The sequence below is a fragment of the Loxodonta africana genome, chromosome 4 (assembly GCF_030014295.1).
Source record: "Loxodonta africana isolate mLoxAfr1 chromosome 4, mLoxAfr1.hap2, whole genome shotgun sequence".
NCBI classification, from domain to species: Eukaryota; Metazoa; Chordata; class Mammalia; order Proboscidea; family Elephantidae; genus Loxodonta; species Loxodonta africana.
In genome coordinates, this window is record NC_087345.1 from 12,892,514 (window position 1) to 12,916,472 (window position 23,959).

At 41.0% G+C, this 23,959-nt stretch overlaps 1 protein-coding gene across 15 annotated transcripts in view; it reads right to left on the bottom strand.

Moving 5' to 3' along the window:
* The window catches only part of TNRC6B (trinucleotide repeat containing adaptor 6B), a 300,739-nt gene that overhangs the window by 149,154 nt on the left and 127,626 nt on the right, over window positions 1–23,959 (bottom strand). For 13 of the 15 annotated variants that reach the window (XR_010321683.1, XM_064283467.1, XM_064283470.1 and 10 more), the window contains one exon: window positions 17,644–17,711. Coding sequence is in view for 13 of the 15 variants with exons in the window: in XM_064283467.1 (XP_064139537.1) it covers window positions 17,644–17,711 (68 nt within the window). In the remaining 2 variants the exon portion in view is untranslated. Of the gene's footprint in view, window positions 1–172; window positions 10,781–17,643; window positions 17,712–23,959 lie in introns of those variants that run through there. The other 2 variants (XM_064283479.1, XM_064283477.1) reach the window with 2 other exon arrangements.

Consider the following 23,959-nt stretch of genomic DNA (forward strand, 5'->3'; position numbering starts at 1 on the left):
TTTCTAAAATGCCGAACCAAAAGTACACCACAGGTCGGATTTACAGATTCACGAAACGTCTGAAGCCAGTCTCCATGCCAGACAAATGTCGATTGGCAACAGCACTAGGGAAACGGTTAGACAAGATCCATATAAATCAATTGGTTTAAAAAAATCGAAAATATTTACCAACCTCATAAAGTGCAGCAGTGCTTAAATCCAGCAAATTGAGGCATACAAGGTAGAAATGGAAATGAAAAAAGGTCCCAAAAATGATTTCTTTTTGTCTGTCTGTTTTTTTGTATTTTAAATATTCAGAAACCAGCAGAGAGACTGTCGGCCATCTTGGCTTGAACTAACTCTCTCGCTCACTCTCCCTCTCGCTCTCTCGCTCCCCCTCTGTCTCTAAAGGAAGCAGCTTTTTGTGACCTTCAAATAGAGGCGGATCACGTGACTTCGGGGAGGTTTGTCAATCAGGAAAGGGGCGGGAGCTGGGGGAGGAAACCGCCTTAAAGGGAAAGCGGCCCTTTTCCACTTCACTGTCATTTGTGAAATGCTGTTACCTCATACCCTCCGCCTACAGATGCTCTCTGTGACAGTGGCAACAGCACGGGAGCGCCGGGTGAACAGAATAGAAAAACCTTTACTGGTTTACAGAAATAGGCTCAGTTGTTAACCAGTGTTGCAGAGCCTGGGTCTTGGTTTGCTTGCGCAGGCTGGCAAACTGCTCTTTAAAAGGGGGCTCAAGCGAAGCTCTACCCGAACAAGAGACTTCGGTTTTTAAAGGTTAAGGTGAAATATGGGACACGACTGATCTCTACCAAGCTCCTAACACGCACAGAAAAAGGCTGAATGGAAATACACCAAAGTATAAACCCTGAATGGCGAGTCGGGGAGGTAAGTGACTTATCCCAAATCACACAGCTAGGCAGCTGCAAGGCAGAGGGCCTGGTTTCCCAACTCTGAACTCTACATTTATTGTTTTGTACATATGTGTCTGGTACCTCCTTCCCCAAGCCCCAAATAAAAACTATGCTACAGCCATAGCAAAGAGTTCCTCTAGGGCAGGGCAGGGCAGCTCTAACTCACCTTTAAACCCCACCCCCACCAGGGAAGTAGATCCACAGGTGACTTAGAGTGGGCACTGAATTTAAACCTACCTGGTTTCCACCAGAGCCCTGGTGGCGCAATGGTTAAGAGCTCGGCTGTAACCAAAAAGTTGGCAGTTTGAATCTCCCAGCCGCTCCTTGGAAACCCTTTGCCGGCCGTTCTACTCTGTCCTATAGGGACTCTATGAGTCAGAATCGACTCAGTGGCACTGGGTTTTGGGTTTGGTTTCCACCATGCCTGTATCCCTTCTTCTACATTTGTTGTTATTGTTGGTTGCCATCCTGGTGACCCCATGTGTGCCCAGTAGAACTGCCTCAGGGTTTTCAAGGCTGTGACCGTTCAGAAGCAGACTGCCAGGCCTGTCTTCCGAGGTGCTTCTGGGTGGGTTTGAACCACCAGACTTTTGGCTAGTAGTCAGGTGCTGGCCAGGAACTCCTCTTCTCTCTGTGTGCATCTTGATTCCCGCCTACCTAAGAAATCCATGCTGGGTTTGCATCTCCAGCTCTGCACTAGCAGGCTATGTAAACTTCACTAGGCAAGTCCCCTTACATCTCTGGGCCTCGGTTTTCTCACTTGTAGAATGTGTGGGGACTGAACTCACTAGATGGTATCTAGGGTTCCTTTCAGTTTCTTCTTCAGCAGTTCTGTTCATCCTCCCTTCAGCATCTCAAAAGTAGGCCACTACCCCCAAGAGAACCTTCCTTGATCCTAATCTAGACCAAGCCTTTCTGTCAACACTCCCATAACATCCTTTTCACTTTTTCTCCACACCAACCATGACTGAAGTGTATTATTTGTGCAAGAATTTGGTTAACGTTTGTCTTTGCCATTAGACTATAAACTATGGTATGAGGCCCCTACACCAAACCCCACATGGAAAGTGAATAAATAAATGAAGACAGGCCTAGAACCACCGAGCCATTTTTCTTAGCCTCACCGAGCCCATTTCCTAGAGTTCTTTCTTTTCCTCCTCAGGACCTCCTTAAAGAGAACAGCCGAGAGAGCTAGCCAATCAGCTGAAACAGGTTCTAACCTCCATCCTGGCATTCCAGATGACCTTTAGCTCATTAGCTCATTAACTGCTTCATGCATGGTAAATGCTCCACCCCAGGAGAACTGAAATGTTAATGAACGAAAGTAACTAAGTTCCTCCTGCGCAGGAAACTGAACCCAGATCTTAGAAAATGCTTCCCAAAAAACCCACTGCCGTCGAGTCAATTCCGACTCATAGCGACCCTATAGGACAGAGTAGAACTTCCCCATAGACTTTCCAAGGAGCGCCTGTCGGATCCGACCTCTTGGTTAGCAGCCATAGCACTTAACCCCACTAAGCCACCAAGCTTTCCTAGAAAATGCTTACTCATTCTAAAATGCTCTGCGCCTGCGCGTGCACCATTTTGTAGTCTGAAGTTGGTCCTGCCTATATAAACCAGCCTCAACAAGCTGCCTGTGAGGCAGTCTTGAGTGGTATGCAGGCCCTTCTGTCTCCTTGTTGGGCCAACCTATAAAGTTGCCTTTCATTCTCCCCAGCTAGGCTGGTAGAGTTACGCTAAACAGAACCTGGAAGTTTCCAGCAACAGAATGACTTGGACCCACAATTGGCACTGCCCTGAACAACAGGAAGTCTGTCACTCAAATATAAGCAAGTTAGTTAGGTGTTGTCAAGTCGGTTCCGACTCATAAAGTCCCTATGTACAACAGAACTAAACACTGCCTAGTTCTGCACCATCCTCACAATCGTTGCTGTTCTTGAGGTCACCGTTGCAGCCACTGTGTCAGTCCATCTCCTTGAGGGTCTGCCTCTCTTTTGCTTACCAGGTTTATCAAGCACGATGTCCTTCTCCAGGGACTAGTCTGTCCTGATAACATGTCCAAAATATGCAAGACAAAGTCCTCCCATCCACACTTTTAAGGAGTATTCTGGCTATATCTCTTCCTAGACAGATTTATTCATTCTTCTGCCAGTCAAAGGTATGTTCAATGTTCTTCATCAACACCATAATTCAAAGATACTAATTCTTCCTCAGTCTTCCTTATTCACAGTCCAGCTTTCACATGCGTATGAGGCGACTGAAAATACCATGGCTTGGGTCAGGCGCACCTTAGTCCTCAAAGTGACACCTTTGCTTTTCAACACTTTAAAGAGGTCTTTTACAGCAGATTTTCCCAATGCAGTATGTCATTTGATTTCCTGACTCCTGCTTCCATGGGCATTGATTGTGGATCCAAGTAAAGTGAAATCCTTGACAACTTAAGTCTTTCCTCAGTTTATCATGATGTTGCTTATGGGTCCAGTTGTGAGGATTTTTGTTTTCTTTATGTTGAGGTGTAATCCATACTGAAGGCTGTAGAATGCAGGGGAATGAAACTCACATCTATCTATCTGTTTTTAGGGTTACTCAAGGAAATAAACAAAAACCTAGTCGCCGTCAGTGCGTGGTTCATCACAGCAAGCCCACGTGCGTCAGAGCGAAGCCACGCCCCGTAGGGTTTTCACAGTCAATGTTTCAGGGGGTCAATCACCAGGCCTTTCTGCCTCTGTGTGGACTCAAACTGCCAACCTGCTGGTTAACAGCCAAGCACGTCAACTGTCTGCATCACCCAGGGACTCAGTAAAGTAACTAAAATGGTAGGAAACAGGTGAGTATCCTGCAACCATCTGACTCCATCAATCTCTACAGACCAGAAAAGGTCAGATCTCACCTTGTACTTCTCTCAAATGAACCAGGCTGACCAAGTGTGATCTGACACACCAAGGAGCAGAGAACTGATGGATTCTGTAAGGCAAGCTTCTCTGGAAAAGGAACCAACCTATGAACACTTTCTAAATCGCAAACGTTTGTCATCCTGGCTTGAGTCTTTCTTTACTCAGTCTCCTTCCGTGGCTTTTTCCACTCATTAATTCCAACAGAAGAACAGGAAAGGAGCTGTTTCAGGGCAGGCAGAGGCCAATGCCTAGGCGATCTGGCTGCCTGGATACTTGCGGCGTAAAATACTTCTACTGTCTTTACGTAGCACTGAGTGGAGCAGGAGCCAGGACCTGGACTGACAATGGAGATGTAGGCAAAAGCAGGAAACTCCTTGGATGGAAATTCTGAATATTTATTCTATTTTTACCCTTCCAATACCTTCCAGATGAGCTACGGAAAGCTTACTTAGGTGGAGCATGCTCAGTATGCTAAAATGCATGGAGATGGTACAGCCGCCTTGTCCTAATTTGTGATGGACCCAATCTCTCTATGAAACTGACTTTTGCTAAGTCTTCATTCCCACAATGCAAGACATTATTTTACAAACGTTTATATGTGTTGTTCATAAGCATTAAAATAACAGGGTGTCAGAAAAGTCGGGAAACGTAGAATAAGCACATTTTAAAATAGTATATCTGTCTTGGAAGAAGTACATCCTTAGAGGCAAGAATGGCAAGACTGCGTCTTACATACTTTGGACATGTTGTCAGGAGGGATCAGTCCCTGGAGAAGGACATCACGCTTGGCAGAGTACAGGGTCAGCGGAAAAGAGGAAGACCCTCAACGAGGTGGAACGACACAGTGGCTGCAACAATGAGCTCAAGTGTTAACAACAATTGTAAGGATGGCTCAGGACCGGGCAGTGTTTCGTTCTGTTGTACATAGGGTCACTACGAGTCAGAACTGACTCAATGGCACCTAACAACAACAACAACAAAATACTGTATTAGTTCTATTCTCAAATAATATTCTCAGTATTTTTCTTCACCTTTCAGACATCTTTTGCATGTGTGTACGTGTGAGATACCTCTAAATCTAAAGCAATTAATCTAATTGTTTATTTAAAAAAAACAAGCACAATAAATATACTGTATTTCCCCTCTGTTGCCAGATATTTTGGAAGCTGTGATTTATTGAAAGGTTGGCAGTTTGAACCCACCAGCTGCTCAGTGGGAAAGAGATGTGGCAGTCGGCTTCCATAAAGATTACAGCCTTGGAAACCCTATGGGGCAGTTCTACTCTGTCCTATAGGGTCATTGTGAGTTGGAATGGGCTCGACAGCAAGGGACTTGGTTTTTTTTTTTTGGTTTTTAAGCTAAAGGCTGATGGAGATCCTTAGAGGCAAACACAAAATTCAGACAGAAAGACACTTTCTACAAGATAAAATAATACCCAACAACTATCTTATGAGTCAGAATCTACTTGGCAACAATGGCTTTGGTTTGAGTTTGGTGATTTACTTATTGTATTTTTTCACATCAATGATTAGGCGATGCTTTTAAATTATTATATTACAAGATGAGGCTACAAAGTAATAAAAAATTAGTTTATTTTAAACAAATAAACCAGAGCTTAACATTGAAGTGAGTGTTCTTTCAAAGCAGGCCCTTTTGGAGACTATACAATACCACTCACAATCTTCTTTATTAGAAAACAAGATAGAAAAATAATGAGCTGAACATTCAACTCAAAAATCTAAAAAAAGAGTAAATAAACTCAGAAGAGAGTAATAATGATAAAAGCATAAAGCAATAACCAAAAACGCACACTGGATCAATAAAACCAAAAACTGTGTTTTGGTTTTAAAGATAATAAATGTAGATAAACATTTGGAAAAATCTGATCAAGAAAAAAATTTTAAAGAGAAGTTATAAATAAGCATCAGGGCTCAGAAAGGAAACACTATAACCAAAGACTTTGAGAAGATTTTTTTTAATTGTGAGATAATTACACATAGTCTTATGTCAATAATCTTGAATAAATAAAATGGATGGTCATCAAGGAAAATACAAATTACCAAAATCAACTCAGAAAAGTTAGAGAAAATAACATAGTAGAAATTTATAAGGTATCCAAAGAACCAACCACTAAAAATACACCAGACCCAGATGTTTTCTGGGTGAATTCTACCTAACTTTTACTGAACAGGTAATTTCCATGTTACCCCTACCGTTCCAGAATTTAGAAGTATCAAAGGGCAAGTGTCCTAATTTCTTCTGTGAGGCTAATGTATCTCTGCTACCCATGGGGACAACCCAAAACCCAGTGCCGTCAAGTCAATTCCGACTCATAGCGACCCTATAGGAGAGAGTAGAACTGGCCCAGAGAGTTTCCAAGGAGCGCCTGGTGGATGTGAACTGCCGACACTTTGGTTAGCAGCCATAGCACTTAACCACTGTGCCAGATGGTATAAAAAAAGAAAACTCATGAACACTTACAAAGACAGATGCAAAAATTCTAAGTAAAATATTAGCAAAGAGAATTCAGCAGTTTTAAGTGAGTGATTCATTATGATCATGTTTTTTAAGAGTGTACAGCGACAATGCAAGGATGAGTCAAATCATAGAATCTAATAGCTCTTCAACAGATATGTACTGTGTGCCTTCTATGTGTCAGACTCTGCAAGGTGCTGGGGATATCACAGCGAGCCCAACAGGCCAAGTCCTTACCTACATGGAGTTGGTATCCTCACGGGAGAAGTAAACTGCTGAGTTTGATGGGATATAGAATAACTGCAGGACGCTTATTTTAGATAACACGGTTAGGAAAGGCTTCACTCAGGAGGAATGTTTAAGTGGAGTAGCAAAACGAATCTAAAAACTCTAAAGTGGAAAACTGACATGTTCAAGGAACAGGAGGGATAATCAGGCGGCTAGGATTTGTGAGCAGGGGAAAGAGCGATGACATGAACTTGAAGAGGTAGGAGGGAGCGAGACCACAATACTGGGTGTTGCAGGCCATGGTATGGATTTTAAGAACAGTAGAAAGTCACAGAGGAGCCCTGGTGGCATAATGGTTAAATCGTTCGGCTGTCAACCAAAAGATCATTAGTTCAAATCCACCAGCGGCTCTGCAGCAGAAAAGACCTGGCAATCTGCTCCCATAAAGATTTCAACTCAGGAATCCCTATGGCAGTTCTACTCTGTCCTATATGGTTACTGTGAGTCGGAATCAATTCAACAGCACTGAACAACAACAAAGTCACAAGGAGCATGAACAGGGCCACTTAATCCATTAGTCTGTCTCCACCTAATTCTCAGGGTCTACGAGCTTTTCAGGGGCTTAAAAAAATGTTTGGGACCTGAAAAACATACATTTAAAACCTCAAAATCCAAAAAGAAAATTGTAACCATAAAAATTAACAAACATGTAAATGTCCTCAGAATTTAAGGACCCACCAATCTCGTGAATTGTTAACTTTAGTATTTAAAATATTTTCATTACATTTGAAAACAATTCTTACTTTGCAAAACTTCCTAAATGTGCAGTTGCTAATTAAATCAGTACTTGTAGCCAAAGAATTTCAGAAGCAAAACTATAAAAACTCTTTAAAAATGTGATAGTAAAAACTAACTAAATAAAACTGTATATGTGATATACGTGGCTCTTAATATTTCCTATAACGTGGGATGAAGTCTCTAAAACCTCCAAAAAACAAAAACGACCATGCCAAGGACCCACAGGGGTCTTACTTTCAACCACTTTGGAAAAGACATGATCAGATTTACATTTTTAAAAGCTCAGCCTGCCTGCTGTACAGAGAAAACTATACAAGACCAAGAGGAGAAGCAGTGAGAAAGTCAGAATGCGATTACGGCCATCTAGATGAGAGAGGGGTGGTAGCTTGGATCAGCTGGAGGCAGCAGAGGTGGAGAAAAGTATACAGGTTCAAGGTATACTTTGAAGGTAGATAACTGTTAGGGGTGGATTAGCCAGTAAGCAAGGTACACAAGGGCTTAATTGTGTTTACTTACTCATCTGTACAATTTCAAAGATGTGGTGAAAAACAGGTGAAATTATGCACTACAGATGAGTGAGTAAACACATGTATGCCATTGTGTACCTTGCTTATTGGCTCATCTGTCCCTGACCACATGCACCTGTTCTGATTGACCTACAAATTCGACTTAAAGACACACTTAGGAAGTAATCTCGTTTGAAACCCAGGGATTGCCTGTAGAGTAAGGCAAATCAATTTGTGAAAAAATAAGACTCCAAACTCTGAATTGACCATTCATTCATAATGTACAAGAACTAGGCCCAAGGAATACAAAAAATTATTGACACCTCAAAACAAAAGGCATGTAAACCAGTAATTAAAATATAGCATAGTAAGTGCCATAATGCAAGTATAAATCAAGATACAACGTGGTTATATTACAGAAACACAAAAAACTAACCGCTGAGAAAGTCAAAAAAGATTTCGCAGGAAAGGTAAGATTTGGAACTGAATCTTAAAACAGTGAGTAGGAGTTTGTCATGTAGTGAACATAAGAAAGGCTTTCTAAATCTTACCAACTTCAGTACTACCGAACCATGGCAACTAGGAAGGCTGACAAGAAAAAATACATAAATGTAAGAGGTAAGTGTCTCCAGTATTCTAACCTCCAACCAAGTCAGAAAGTGGAAATAGGAGGGTAATCTACGTGGAAATCTCCTACACAATTTAAATCCAATCATCTTTGGAAAGATTACCCTTGGAAATTAGAATGTTTGCATTTACACTCTTAGTAGGAAATTAGAATGCTAGCCAACCTTTTAGGGAATATTAAAAACAAAACAAAAAAACTCTCAAATTCTTTTGACTGTAACCTCAACAATCAAGATGCCTGTATTTGGAGGACGCCATCCTTGACACTCCAGGCTGAGTCTGGGGCCTCTGTGTGCCATGGCACCTGTGCAGACCTCTATGGTAGCACCTTCATACTCTAGTGTTATCGCTGTTCGGGTGTGGGATGTTGAACATACACTTCTCTACTTACACTGACATAATGCTAAGGATTTCAAAGCATTTTACAACCACATGATGATAATATCACCAAAAAGAAAATGAAAAAAAAAACCTTAAGACACCAATTTCAAGGAACAAGATACATTTACTTTTTAAGTAATAATGTTCCATAAAGGCACATTTTGTTCATAAGGAAAATAATAAGACATTTATTAAATTAACTGCAATTTTCTAAGGACTGTCTTAACAAAAAACAAAAAAACAAACCCACTGCCGTCAAGTCGATTCTGACTCATAGCGACCCTACAGGACACAGTAGACCTGCCCCATAGTTTCCAAGAAGTGCCTGGCAGATTCGAACTGCCAACTTTTTGGTTAGCAGCCGTAGCACTTAACCACTATGCCACCACCAGGGTTTCCAAAGACTGTCTTAGCCTATAAGTCATAGCAACTCATACAGTTTGCACTCATTTTCAGTTGTGAAATACATATTTCTTGAGGTTACTCTCATTGCAATTAATTCATGGCCCAAACATCTAAGAAAAACCTCATGAAACAATGCAGAAATTATTTATTATGATTCTGAGACACTTGGGGAAAAAAGGCATTGTCAGAGGACTAGTTTTTTTAAATTGAATGCAAATTAGAAAATTTATTAGCAATTGAACATTTCCCAAAGATCTAGTGGGAAGTGTTTATGGTTTTACTAAAATCCCCAGCAGCAAAAATTTCATAAGCATAAGCTATCATATATTGAACCTCTTGGTGACATTTTCAGAATATTAACTAACTTGAAAATAAAACTTATTTCCTCTCTCCCAAAAACAATCTGCATAGATTATATAGAAATGCCAACTATTCTTCTGATGTCCAGCTTACTGCTCAGTAATAATGACTGAGTTTATAGAGAGTTCAGTTTGGTCCGTAATGAGTTCATTTCTACATGTAAATATTTTAATGGTTCAAAGAAAAGAAAACTGGTGAAAACTTGATGGCAGAATACACAAAACAAAAAAACCTTCCCTAGGAGCCCTGGTGGCTTGATGGTTAAACACTCAGCTGCTAACCAAAAGGTCAGTAGTTCAAAACTCCCCTGCCCCCTGCCAGTGGCTTCAAAGGAGAAAGACCTGGGGATCTGCTCTTGTAAAGAATACAGTCTAGAAAACCCTACTGGGCAGTTCTATTCTGTTACTGGGGTAACTATGAGTTGGAAAGGACACAATGGTACCTAACAACAACATGGCCAAATACTAAATTTTGTGTTTTGTGGATAATTATGAAATAAGTAATTTGGAAATATTTTCTTTTTTTCTGTATACAGCCGCCCAAAGTTTTTAAACAAACACATAGTAAAATGGTTTCCAAAGGGCTTGGTGCTAAGTATCTTAGTAAAAGGAACCCTTAATGTGGAGATTTGGGGAGAATAAACCTTTAAAAGTCACAGTGAATTATTAGGCAAATCTGAATAAGATATAAATACAGGTTAATTTCGTGACTTAATTATTTTTTCCTTTTAACTTTGTATTGATACTGTGTGTTTTCAGTAATGGAGGGCATGCTGAATCATTTGTTAGGTAGTATGATCTTTGTTTTACGCCTCATTCCACAAATCACACCCTTGGAATCCAGAGGTACAAATGTATAATGCTTGTGAACACAAATTCTAACCCCAGAGTCCAGAGGTACATATGTGTAACAAATAAAATTTTCAAAATTCATGTTTTTCCTACCAAAAATTCAATGGTTCAGCACCACCTCGTACAATACCCTGTAAAAACAGTAACTTGCAGCACATCCCTGTTTTTTCCGTTTCAAACCGTTTCATAGCGACCTACCTTCCTGCAGTACATACTATCAGTGGGACCAAAGGTTCCCAATGAACCCCAGAGGTACAAAAAGTAAGTGGTAGCCATATATACTACAGCCTTAGAAACCCTGTGGGGTTGCTATGAGTCAGAATTGACTTGACGGCAGTGGGCTTGGTTTTTTTTTTTTTTTTTTTTTAAATAAATACTGCCAGTCTTGAAAGGGTTAAGGAGTTTGAGTAGGAAGAGAAATATAAAGGGCAAACTATTAGAACTTAAGAAAGGTCTGTATTTTAATTATAATTAATAATTCAGAGAAATAAAAAGGGCATTTTATAAACTAGACATTAAAGCTGGGGAGAATGTAATTAGTAAGAAGAAAAGTTAATCAAGACCTTGGAGTTAAGACATTTAAAAAACAGCACCTCAAGCACAAAAGCCATTTCACACCACACAGGGTATAAACAGCTGTGCTGACTCAGTAAATTACATTCTTTCCTCTGAATCATCAATATAAAACTGGCTTCAACACTCTGATTTCCTTAAGGTCTGCCATACGCAAGCTCTGAACAGCTCCTCCCTTAGAGAGCAACAAGATGGCACTCTAAGGGAGTAGAAATATAAACATATAGGAATAAACCAAAAAACCAAACCTGTTGCCATTGAGTCGATTCCGACTCATAGGGACCCTATAGGGGAGAGTAGTCCCTACCCCACTGAGTTTCCAAGGAGCGCCTGGTGGATTTGAACTGCCAGCTTTCTGGTTAACAGCCATAGGTCTTAACCACACCACCACCAGGGTTTCCCTATATAGGAATAGTTTCAATCAACAATCCCTCAAAAGCGGATGTGTTTTTGTTGTCGTTGAGTCAATGACAACTTATGGCAACCCTATGTGTGCCAGAGCAGAACTCCTCCACAGGAACTGTCAAAGCTGTGATCTTCTGGAAGCAGGTCCCCAGGCCTGTCTTCCAAGCCATCTATGGGTGGGTGGGTTAGAACCACCAAGCCTTCAGCTAGTAGTGGAGTGCTTAACCATCTGTGACCCCCCAGGGACTCTCAAAAGCTGATATACCAAAGCCAAACCCACTGCCGTCGAGTCAATTCCGACTCATAGCGACCCTACAGGACAGAGTAAAACTGCCCCATAGAGTTTCCAAGGAGCGCCTGGCGGATTTGAACTACCGACCTTTTGGTTAGCAGCCGTAGCTCTTAACCACTACGCCACCAGGGTTTCCTCAAAAGCTGATACCACGTATATAATGCATTATAAGATGAAATTTGTTTTTAATGATCCCTTTTCATAAAATGAGCCAGAAGAATTAAGAAAACTCAAGAAAAATTTACTAAAAAACTGAGCCATCTTCATAGGTTAAACACAAATTAAGGATCTTTTGAGAATATGAAGCAGTTTTGGCATGAAGATTTAAAGCTTAGATTTGTTCGTAAGTTATACCAACAAAAAAAAAGGGGGGGGCAAATTCATTACCACACCAAAACTGATATTTAGCCTCAAAATAATTTACAACAAATCAAAAGCACATCTGGGTAGAAACACTTTATCTAAAGTGACCTTTTGATGAGCAAGTACCTGCTCGCACTGCTCTCTGAGAAGCTGTAATAGTTTTTATATTTACTCCTGTGTTATACACATCATATGATTAAAGCTGTGTAATTTTCATATAGTAATTGTAGGGCAGGAGCCCTGGTAGCACAACAGTTAAGCACTCGGCTGCTAACCAAAAGGTCACCAGTTCGAACCCACCAGCCGCTCTATGGGAAAAAGATGTGGCAGTTTGCTTCTGTAAAGATTTACAGCTTGGAAACCCTACGGGACGGTTCTACTCTGACCCATAGTGTCACTATGAGTTGGAGACAGCAACGGGTTTTGGGTTTTGCAATTGTAGGGCAATAAATTTAGCTTGTCTGATTTGCTACCCACCAAAACCAAACCAAACCCTCTGTCGAGCTGATTCTGACTCACAGCAACCTTATAGGACAGATTAGAACTGCCCCATACAGTTTTCAAGGCCATATATCTTTACGGAAGCCTACTGCCACATCTTTCTTCTGCAGAGCAGCTGGTGGGTTTGAACCACCAACCTCTAAGTTAGCAGCTGAGCATTTTAACCACTGTACCACCAGGGCTCCTCTGATTTGCTGCAGTAGCTCTTAAAGTGAATAACCTCAGAAAAATGATTGTGTTAGATATACTAACAGTAAATAAACTCCATTGAAAAGCAACAATAGTAAAATATAGACAAAGTGTTTAAAGCTATATTGTTACTGTTAGATGCCCTCTAGTATGTTTCATTTTGACTCACAGTGACCCCATGTGACAGAGGAGAACTGCCCCATATGGTTTTCTAGGCTGTAATCTTTATAGGAACAGACTGGCAGGTCTTTCTCCCAAGGAACCGCTGGGCGAGTTCACACCATCAACCTTTCATTTAGCAGCTGTCTTTGTGATCTAGTGCTGCTGTAACAAAAGTACCACAAGTGGGTGGCTTTTTCACAAATATAAATCTCACAGTTTAGGGGGCTAGAAGTCCAAGTTCAGGGTGCCGGCTCTAGGCGAAGGCTTTCTCTCTCTCCGTCGCTTCTGGAGGAAAGCTCTTGTCTCTTCTGAGCTTTCACTTCTGGGCAATCTTCACGTGGCTTGGCACGTTTCCCCCATCTCTGCTTCTCTTGCTCGTTTGTTCAATCTCTTTTATATCTCAAAAGAGATTGACTCAAGATGTACCCTACATTAATTCTGCCTCATTCACATAACAAAGACAACCCATTCCCAAATGGGATTGTAACCACAGAGACTAGGATTTACAACATATATTTTTAGGGGGCATAATTTAATACATAACAGCAGCCGAGCACTTACCCACTGTGCCACCTGGGCTCCTTGTTTAACGCTACATACTCTACTAATCTTACTCACACACATACACACATACGCATACCAGAATTCAGCACGACAGATCTAAATATCAGCAGTTTAGCCCAGATATTTCTCAATATCAAAAGCCAATTATTTTTAAGAGCTTTCTACATGCATAGTTAACTTAATCCACCTCACAACAGGCCGAGGTAAACATCGCAGAAAGCAAGTATTTTTTTCAAGACTTTACACAGAACCTCTGGTTGAAATGTTAAATGAGGTAATGAGGGAAGTGGCACAGACGCATTAACAAAAGTAATTTCAGTCCTAATCCTCCTGAGGATTTGCTCTACGACTCTGGGCAAGTCACATTACCCCTGTGCTCTACCTGCCTCCGTAAGTGACAAAGGCTGCTCACGCAGAATAATACCAGGGAATGATGGCCACTTTGGAAATCAATTTGGAAAAAATTAAGTTAGATCTCTGCCTCACACCATTCACAAAAATAAACAGCAATTCAATTAAAGGTCTAAATGTAAAATATAAAGCAGAAAAACTAACGATATGTGTAATGAACTAAATCATGTCCCCCAAAAATGTGTCAACTTGGCTGGCCCATGATTCCCAGTGTTGTGTGATTGTCCACCATTTTGTCAACTGACATGATTTTTTTCCTGTGTGTTGTAAATCCTACCTCTATGATGTTAATGAGGTGGGATTAGAGGCAGTTATGTTAATGAGGCAGGACTCAATCTACAAGATTGGGTTCTGTCTTAAATTAGTCTCTTTTGAGATACATAGGAGAGAAAAGAGAGCAGAGAGACAGGGGGACCTCATATAACCAAGAAACTAGTGCCAGGAGAATAGCTTGTCCTTCGGACCCGGGTCCCTGCACTGAGAAGCTCCTCCACCTGGGAAAAGTGATGACAAGGACCTTCCCCCAGAGCCAACAGAGAGATAAAGCCTTCCCCTGGAGCTGATGCCCTGAATTCGGACTTCTAAGCCGCCTAGACTGGCTTTGTTAAAGCCATCCACGTGTGGTATTTCTGTTACAGGAGCATCAGATGACTAAGACAATATTTCAGTCATGTTAGGGTAGGGAAGACTTCTCTAAGCAAGCACAAAACATGCAAGCCAATAAAGGCTGATAGATTGTATGACATAAAAATTGAAAAGATTTATTAGGATGAATGATACTGCAACGTTAAAAGATAAAGACTGGGAGAAAATATTTAAAACATCTCAACAGACACAGGTTAGTATCTACAATATATAAAGGGCTCCTACAAAGCTATAAAAACAAACAATCCAACGGAAACATAGAACAGTATGTGACTAGGTGACACTCAAAAATAAATGGCCAGTAAACTAACAAAAGATACTCCATCTCATTAATAAGCTGAAAAGTACACGTTAAAACAATGAAATTTCAGAGTGGGCAAGTTTAAATATTTCACTGCAGCCAAAGGTGTGGGGCAATGAGTGACTACTGATCGCCATTGCTTTTCTGGAAGGCAACTTGATAGCAGTTACCTCAATGGAAAATACACCTGCTCTTTAACCAAACAGCTCCATATCTAGAAATCTACTGCACAGAAGTACACCTATGGATAAAGATACAAGAATAAGAAATATTCAATAAGATAGTCTTTGTAACAAAGAAAACTACCAAGGTATCTGTTAAAGAATGATTAAATTATAGTACATCCATTCAAGAGAATGGGATAGATTGCACAAGTTGCCCAATAAAAAAATCAAATCTCAGAAGAATTTTATTGGGGAAAAAAAATCTATTCAGTGGTTGTCTCAACATACACAGAAAATGTTTAGGAAGACTAGGAGGAGGAGGAAGACAAAAGAGCAGTCTCACTTTTATATCCATATTTCCTATCTGAATGTTTCACAACAAGCATGTAATACTTTTATGATTTTAAAAAAAAGGAAAGCATGAATGGGAATGTCATAAGTCATTCGGCAATGGGTCACTGCCAGGATCTGAGCGTGTTGTATTCCATTCCTAGATCCCACTATCCAGGATGCAATCCTGTTTATAAAGTACAGTAATAATCCTCTGACAACTGCAATTCTGTGATACAAAGATAAAAATTTTAATCTTTTCACTGCCGTTGTCATCAGCGAAAGAACACAGCACGCTGGCTACCTGCATGCACAGAAGGGGCGGGCAGGTCTATGGGTGTAGTTAGGGCCTAGTGAAAAGACAACGTTCTGCTTTATCACTTCAGTACATGATAGCAGAGCAGGCCAGAAAAAAACAAACAAAAAAACAAAACCGGAATCAATCTGTGAAAAGGCTAGGCAGTGTGAGACTCCTGAAACAAAACACAGAGAATGAATGCTAAAGCTACTTATATATGACACTTCAAGCCCGCTGAGTCTGCCTGAGACTCTCTAAAAGAAGTACAGTTTATATAATGTAAGACTTGTGGGAGAAACCGCCCCGGCAATGTTTCCTGAAAACCTAAAGAAGCTGACTCAGGATAGGGGTTACCTACTAGAGCAGGTTTTTAGAGACAAAGACTGGTTTGTTTGGGAAGTAGATACACTCTAGTTGCATCTGTGTTTTAAAAATGGGCTTAATGCTGTTTTCATTGTTTCCCCCCAACTCCCTCTTATCCCTGAGACTTTGATCTTGGACAACTGCAGTTTTGTTAAACACAGTACTTTCCAGAAACTTAACTCCCAAGGTTGGCAAAGGATGTGGGTTTAAGGCAGTGATACAACAAGACACTTTAAGTCAGAAAGGTCCAGGTTCAAATCTTTACTGCCATTTCAAGTGGCATTACCATGGACAAGTTACCTAACTTGATCCCTGAGTGAAATGACGACAATACACACAACAAGTGGAAACAACACATACCAAGCATCCAAGCAAAGTACCTTGGGCAGAAAAGACCCTCAACAAATGGGAGCTATGATTTTTATGTTATAAGACCTTTGACCAGAGTTAGGGTGAGAAGGGAGAGAAAGAGGTGGGGGACAGGCCGAGGCCCCTGAAGCGTTTCTCCTGTAATTCCAGTGGGACTAGATGTTTGGCTTTCTAATTTGCTGAAAATGAACTGATTCTCTTTGACCATGCAGAATATAAGTGTGTTTGACAGAATACGAAGTTAGAATTTATATTGTAAGCTATTTTTAAAACTGCCTGCTTAGCAAATTAAACCAGCTGTGAAAATATCCTGGTTTCCATTCACAACAAATACAAGACACACTATTCTCCTTTAATGAATCTGGCCTCATGGCGGCATAGACCATTCTGCATAATTCATTCCTAAGGGCTTGGAAGGCATAATTTTCATAAGACAGACCAAGACTAAACTATTTTTCAGGAAAAGAGAAAAAAAAAAAAAAAAGACAAGGGAAAGGAGTTTTTCTTTTCAGATTTTCAGTAAATTCCATGAATCACTGTCCTATTCAACTTAAAAGACTACTTTCGAATAAAAAATAGCCGTCCTGTCAGTACTTTACATCAGTCTCAACTGTTTTTCCTTTAAAAGGACATATGAAAAGCCAGTCTGCTCTGCAGCACAATTTTTCAAATTTGTGACAGAGAGAGGAAACAGTCTACTCAGGACCATCAGAAACCTACCCAGCCAACACCCAGCCTCAATTTTAAAACCAATCACCCTTTGAGAAGTCAGGGGAGACATCTTAAATTATTTAAAATGTTGGCTAAGTTATATTATTTATAATTCTTGTTCCTTTAGGGAAACAATTTGTTATTTAAACAAAGACGAGAAGTATAAATAACTAAATGGAATAGAATTTCAGGAAGCACTATTCAAATAAATTCACACTTGGAAGGCGGAGAACCAGTCTATAAATTCAGTCGACCTCACAAAGGCACTGCTAAGAAAGGGACGTGCCATTTTATACTTTCTTTTTTGGAAATCAACCTCAGTTCGATTTGTAACACCCTGAGCCTTAAAGCTTTTGCTAACGTATAACATAAGTTTGGTGAGTCAAATGTGAAAAACTACAAAGTCAACTTTCTTGCCCCTTCTGTTAGTTGGTTTACAAATGCCACCAAAGCTACTGGTGAGCCCCTCAACGTCCCCAGTGTATACACCCCAAGCAAACACGCTCTCGGCATGTTTAACCAAAGTGCTTCAGACAAACCGTAACAGAACCCTTTTTAAATAAACTGTGACTCACTGTTTGGTTTCTTCGCCAGGAGGTGGAGTCTTGCCATGCCCTTCCATTACAAAATCTTCCTGTTCCACCTGTAAAGGCAAGCACCGCAAGTCAGCAGTGACCACTAAGCTGTATCTCAGTCCAGAGCGCCAGGGCCTGCCCTGTGCAGAGCCACATGGCCACGTCCACCTTAGCGCCCAGCACGGAAGCCTGAGCCGATGGTCTGTCATCTCCAAGTTTGTTCAGGGAACTTCTTGAGTGACTAGATTTGCAAAATGAGAGAAGGAGCATATTAATTTGCAACTCATATAACTGTGACAAAGAATTAGCAACCAGGATATTTAAAAAAAAAAAAAAAAACTAGGAATCAATGGAAAAAGACAATATTAAAGAAAAATTGGCAAAAAAAACTGAGTAGGAATTTCACTGAAGAGATATACAAATGGTTTCTAGACATAGGAAACAATGTTCAGTCTCATGTCAGTCAGTACAACGCAAACTGAAACCACAAAGAGATGCCATTTCACAACTACTGTTGTTGTTGTCAGGTGTCATCGAGTCAACTTTCGACTCACACCAACCCCGTGTGAGAGCAGAACTGCCCCGTAGGGTTTTCTACGCTATCACCTTTACGGAAGCAGATCATCAGGTCTTTCTCCTGTGGAGCCACTGGGCAGGTTCAAACCACTAACAATTCAATTAGCAGTTGAGCATTTCACCGTTGTACCACCAGGGCTCCTTTCACAACTACTAGGTTGGCTAAAATTAAGAACCTGGGTAATACCAAGTGTTGGCAAGGATGTGGACCAACAGCAATGTTCATCTACTTCTACTGGGAGGATAAATTGGTACAACCACTTTGAAAAACAGGTTGCCCCTACATGTATTTACCTTACAAGCTAGTGATTATATTTCTAAGTATATATCCTAGAGAAACTTCTGCACATGTACGAAAAAATTATAGCAGCATAATTCTTCACACACACAGAAAAAAAACAACAAACATCAGTCAGCAGTAAAATGGATAAGTAGACTGTGGTATTGTCAGACAACAGAATACTAAACTGCATGAAAATGAATTACAATCTGGATAAACCCCCAAAACATAATATTGGGTGAAAGAAGTCACAAAAGAATACATATGCAGTATAATGCCATTAATATAAAGTTCAAATATATAAGTACATATATTAATAAATATTATATATTTATAAATATACGTATATTTATAAATATATGTAGCGTGTGTGTGTAGTTTTAAAAACACACACACACAGTTTTTTTAAACTATAAAGAAAAGGGAATGACTAATACAAAAGTTAGTCTAGTGATTTAGCTTAGGGAGGCAGGGAGGGGATTCTATCAGGAGAGGCTCATAGGGGTTCTGGAGTACGTTATGCTCCATTTCTTGGTCTGTGTAGCAGGTATATGGGCGCTTGTTTCATAATTATTATTTAAACTGTATACGTTTTTATTTTCTCTTTTATGTATGATTTATTTCTTAATACAAATTTTTTAATGGAAAAAAAAGAAGCATTTGACTGTTCTAGATTGTTTATTGGTCAATAAAGTGACAGAGAGCTACCACTACAAACAGGATGGTCTATTGGTCCCTTGAAAACTCCCCCAAAAGGTATAATTTTAAAAAACAAGCAGATGGATTCAAGGAAATAGATGGGACTAGTCTCAATTTGGAAACCCTGGTGGCGTAGTGGTTAAGTGCTACGCCTGCTAACCAAAAGGTCAGCAGTTCAAATCCACCAGACACTCCTTGGAAACTCTATGAGGCAGTTCTACTCTGTCCTTTAGGGTTGCCATGAGTCAGAATCAACTCGATGGCAATGGGTTTGGTTTTTGGTTTTTATTCTCAATGTAGAAAAAAACACAGCTCATTTCTTGTAGGAACTAGTAGTCTGGAAGACAAACAACAGTAACACAGACACACACCATAATGAAACCCAAATGAAACAGAAGCCTTTTTAGCTCTGCCATTCTCCCAGCTGCCTCAGTTTTGCAGGAATATTGGATGTTATTGCGTCCCCCCAAAAAGTGTGTCTACTTGGCTAGACCACGATTCCCAGTATTGTGTTGTTGTCCACCATTTTGTGATCTGATGTGCTTCTTCTATGTGTTGTAAATCGTAATCTCTAGGATGTTAATGGGGCAGGATTAGTGGCAGTTATGTTAATGAGGCAGAACTCAATCTACAGGACTAGGTTGTAATTTGAGTCCATCTTCAGCGAGGAAACGGACCTCAGGCCACCAAGAAAGAAGCACAGGAAGTGGAGCCTGTTCTTTGGACCCAGTGTTCCTGCACTGGGAAGCTCCTAGACTAAGGGAAGATTGATGACAAGGGCCTTTTCCCAGAACCGACAGACTGAAGGCATTCTCCGGGAGCCTGCGCCCTGAATTCAGACTTCTAGCCTCCTAGACTGTGAGAGAATAAATTTCTGTTGTTAAAGCCATCCCCCTGTGGTACTTCTGTTATAGCAGCAATAGATAACTAAGACAATGAGAAACATTAGACAGCTTAAAAAAAAAAAAAGCTGAGTTGATTCCAACTCACAGGGACCCCATGTGTGTCACAATAAGGCTGTGCTCCATAGGGTTTTCCAATGACTAACTTTTCGGAAGTAGACTGCGAGGCCTTTCTCTCAAGGCACTTCTGGGTGGACTTGAACCTCCAACCTTTTAGTTAGCACCACCCAGGGAGGCTAAGTTTCAAAAAAGGGCTCTGGTGGTACAGTGGTTAAAGTGTTCCACTGCTAAGAGAAAGGTTGGCAGTTTGAACCCACCAGCTGCTCCAGGGGAGAAAGATGCGGCAGTCTGTGCGTGTAAAGATTTACAGCCTTGGAAGCCCTGTGGGGCAGCTCTACTCTGTCCTATAGGGTCGGTAAGAGTTGGAATTGACTCAACGGCAATGGGTAATGAGTTAAGTTTCAAAAAGGACAGAAAAACAGAGACGTATGCTTTATTTCTATTGAAAAAAGAAACTGGGGGAAGGGTAAGCAAGAATAAAGACAGACACACAGGATGCATAGTGGGAAATTCAAACCAGCTTTTGACTTTTATCCTGCTCTTATCCTGATATTGTAGCCGACAGGGTTTTGCCAATGGAGGGCGAGGACTCTTCCACCCTAAATTTACACTTTGTCTTAAAACTTCTAGAATTAAAAAAAAAAAAGGCGGGGGTGGGGGAGATGAGGATGTTGCAGAGGAAACCTAAGGAGCTGGAGATGATCTCTATCTCTGACCTGGCTGGGGGTGGCAAGAGCGCACACATATGTTAAAAGAAATCATTGAGCTGTGTATTTTACGCACTTTTAGCTGTACAAGTATCATTTAAGTAGGAAAAAAGTAACAAATTGTTTAAATTTATTAAGTTCCTTTGAACTTCAGGCCTAACCCACTGTCTCAAAGACAAGGATGATTGTTATCCCACTTATTTATATTATTATGTTTTCTTGATCCTTAATCTTTAAAAATGCTCTCCAATTAAAGAGCTCTAAATTGCAGACTTTGGCCTCTGCTTACCGGCTTAAGAGAATGGATTTATCTATAATGAATTTCTACTTAACCACAATAATGACAGGAAGTGATAACAGGAAAGCCCAGAGCTTCAACAACCTCTTGTACGTTGGTCCCAAATCTATAACTTCAGCCCCATGTTTTGCACACTAGTCTTCTCGTGTACGCTCCAACAGGTCCAAAATGAAACGCCATTTCAGTCCCCAAATTTCCTCAGCTTTTTGTATTCCCTATTTTTTTTTATCTCTGTGGACGGAAACCCTGGTGGCGTAGTGGTTAAGTGCTACAGGTGTTAACCAAGAGGTCGGCAATTCAAATCCACCAGACGCTCCTTGGAAACTCTACGGGGCAGTTCTATTCTGTCCTGTAGGGTCGCTGTGAGTCAGAATCGACTCGACGGCAGTTGGGTTTGGTTTGGTTTTTATCTCTGTGGACAATACCACCAATCACTAAGATCCCCAAACATGACACCTATAATCCTACATCCTCCCTTCTTCCTTCCTTAACCCCGCGTCCAACCAATCACCGAGAACCCTATTTCAATGCATCCTCTGAAACACTTACTGAGCAGTGGGCTTTGTGAAGTGCGAAATGCACATCTGATCAATCGCTCCCCTGCTCAAAATTCTTCACTGGCACTCTGATCACCTATCGTGAGGGATAAAGTTCAGCTCATCCGCCTGAGAGATCCAATCGGCTTTATCTGCCACTGCTGGGAGGAGGCTCCTTCATTCTGAACTCCTGGTGGTGCACACGCCCTTCCCATCCTTATTTTTCCTTTCTACAAAATTTGTGAACACTTTTTGACTTAACTTGATGATCTGAGCCCCTCCTTGACCTCATTTCAGGAGTTTCAGGAAACTCAGAACACCATATCCTCCCCTTTCTTCCACTACCATCCACTCCTTTAACAAACACGGACTGGGCGCATAATACATGACAGGCGCCATGTTGAGGTAGTGGTGAGAAAGACAGTCTCTGCCTGAAAAAGCTTACAGATTAGTGGGAAAAACAAGCAAAACATAGCCAATTGCAACACGGTGTGAGAATGCACTAAAAGTACACAGAAAGGGCACTTCACTTAGTCTGAAGAAACCGGACTCTCTAGCCCTATCCCAGACAGGATACCTGTTTCCTTCCTACTTCAGCTAAGAAATGGGAAGGAACACCTCTGGCTTCATCATCAATCTGTCCTAGTCCACACCAAACCAGTTGCTGGTTGTTGATTGTGACTCATAGCGACCCTGCAGGACAGAGCAGATTGCCCCATAGGGTTTCCAAGGCTGTGATCTTTATGGAAGCTGTCACGTCTTTCTCCCACAGAGCGGCTGGTGGGTTCCAATTGCCAACCTTTCTATTAGCAGCCAGGTTTTTAACCACTGCATCACCAGGGCTCTGCCCCAGCTCCCTAAATTCTGAGATCTGATTCTGACCACCTCCTTCAGCACTTGAACTTATAACAAGTCCTTTCTTTTTTCTTTTCTTTTAAATAATATTTAATTGTGTTTAAGGTGAAAGTTTACACAGCAAATTTGGTTCCCATTTAACAATTTCTACACAAGTTATTCAGTGGTATCGGTTACATTTTTCGCAACGTGTCATCAGTCTCATTCATTCAATTCTGGCTGTCGGTGCCATTTCCACTACTCTAGTTTCCCCGCCCCCTTACCTTCTCCCTCTGCTTTAGAGCAATTTTTGACCACTTGGTCTCATACAGATGATTTTTTAAAAGAGCTCATTACTCACTGGTGATATTTTTTATTTTATGAGCCAATCGCTACTTTGCTAAAAAAGTGACCTCAAGGGGTAATTCAGTTTAAGATTGAAAGAGTATTTCAGGGCAAAAGCCTTGGGGAGTACTCTAGGCTCAACCAATCCAGGAAGTCTGGGCTTTTTTAAGAATTTGAATTCTGTTCCACATCCTTCTGCCGTTCTATTAGGATCCATCTATTGTGGCCCTGCGTAGCGACACCATCTAGTTCTTCTGGTCTCTGGGTAGATGAGGCCTTTTCTCTGTGAACTTCTTAGTGACATTATTTACCTTGGTCAAGCTGTGTGCACTTTACCCACAGTGAATGCTACCTTTCCCATCACCACAAATAACAAGCCTTAAAAAAAAAAAAAAAATTTTTTTTTTTTTTTTTTAGTATCTCTACAGTGCTTCCCCCCTTCCCCTCCCCCACCCATCCCTGGTAACCACCAATGAGCATTAGTCTCTGTATATGTATCTATTCTTGTCTTCTTTTAAAAGTGAGATCATATAATATTTGCCCTTTTGTGATGGACATATTTCACTCAGCATACTGTCCTCCAGATTCATCCACGTTACCTTTCAAAACAAAAACAAAAACAAAAACAACCCCACTGCCATTGAATGGGTTCCAACTCATAGCAGCCCTATAGGACAGAGTAGAACTGCCCCGTAGAGTTTCCAAGGAGCCCCTGGTGGATTCGAACCTTTTGGTTAGCAGCCGTACCACTTAACCACTACACCACCAGGGTTTCAAGGACTCGTCATTATTCTTACGAATCCTTTCTTGTAACTTCTACTTTGAAGATTCTCTTTCCTCAGAGTCTACACAGATCCTCTGGGCTCCAAAGACAGGCGTCTCACCAAGTTTCTCCTCAATATCCTAGGTTTACTCACCACCTCACTTGTTCTAAGGATATTCCTGCCTTGCCAGTCCCCCATCTTTTTCTCTTCTGCTCCCATACTCCAGGGCATAGCTGCGGAAAGTTACAGGACTGGTTCTGTTACAAAGGACACGATGAACTTCCCCTCCATGCTCACATTTCAGCATCTCCGCCT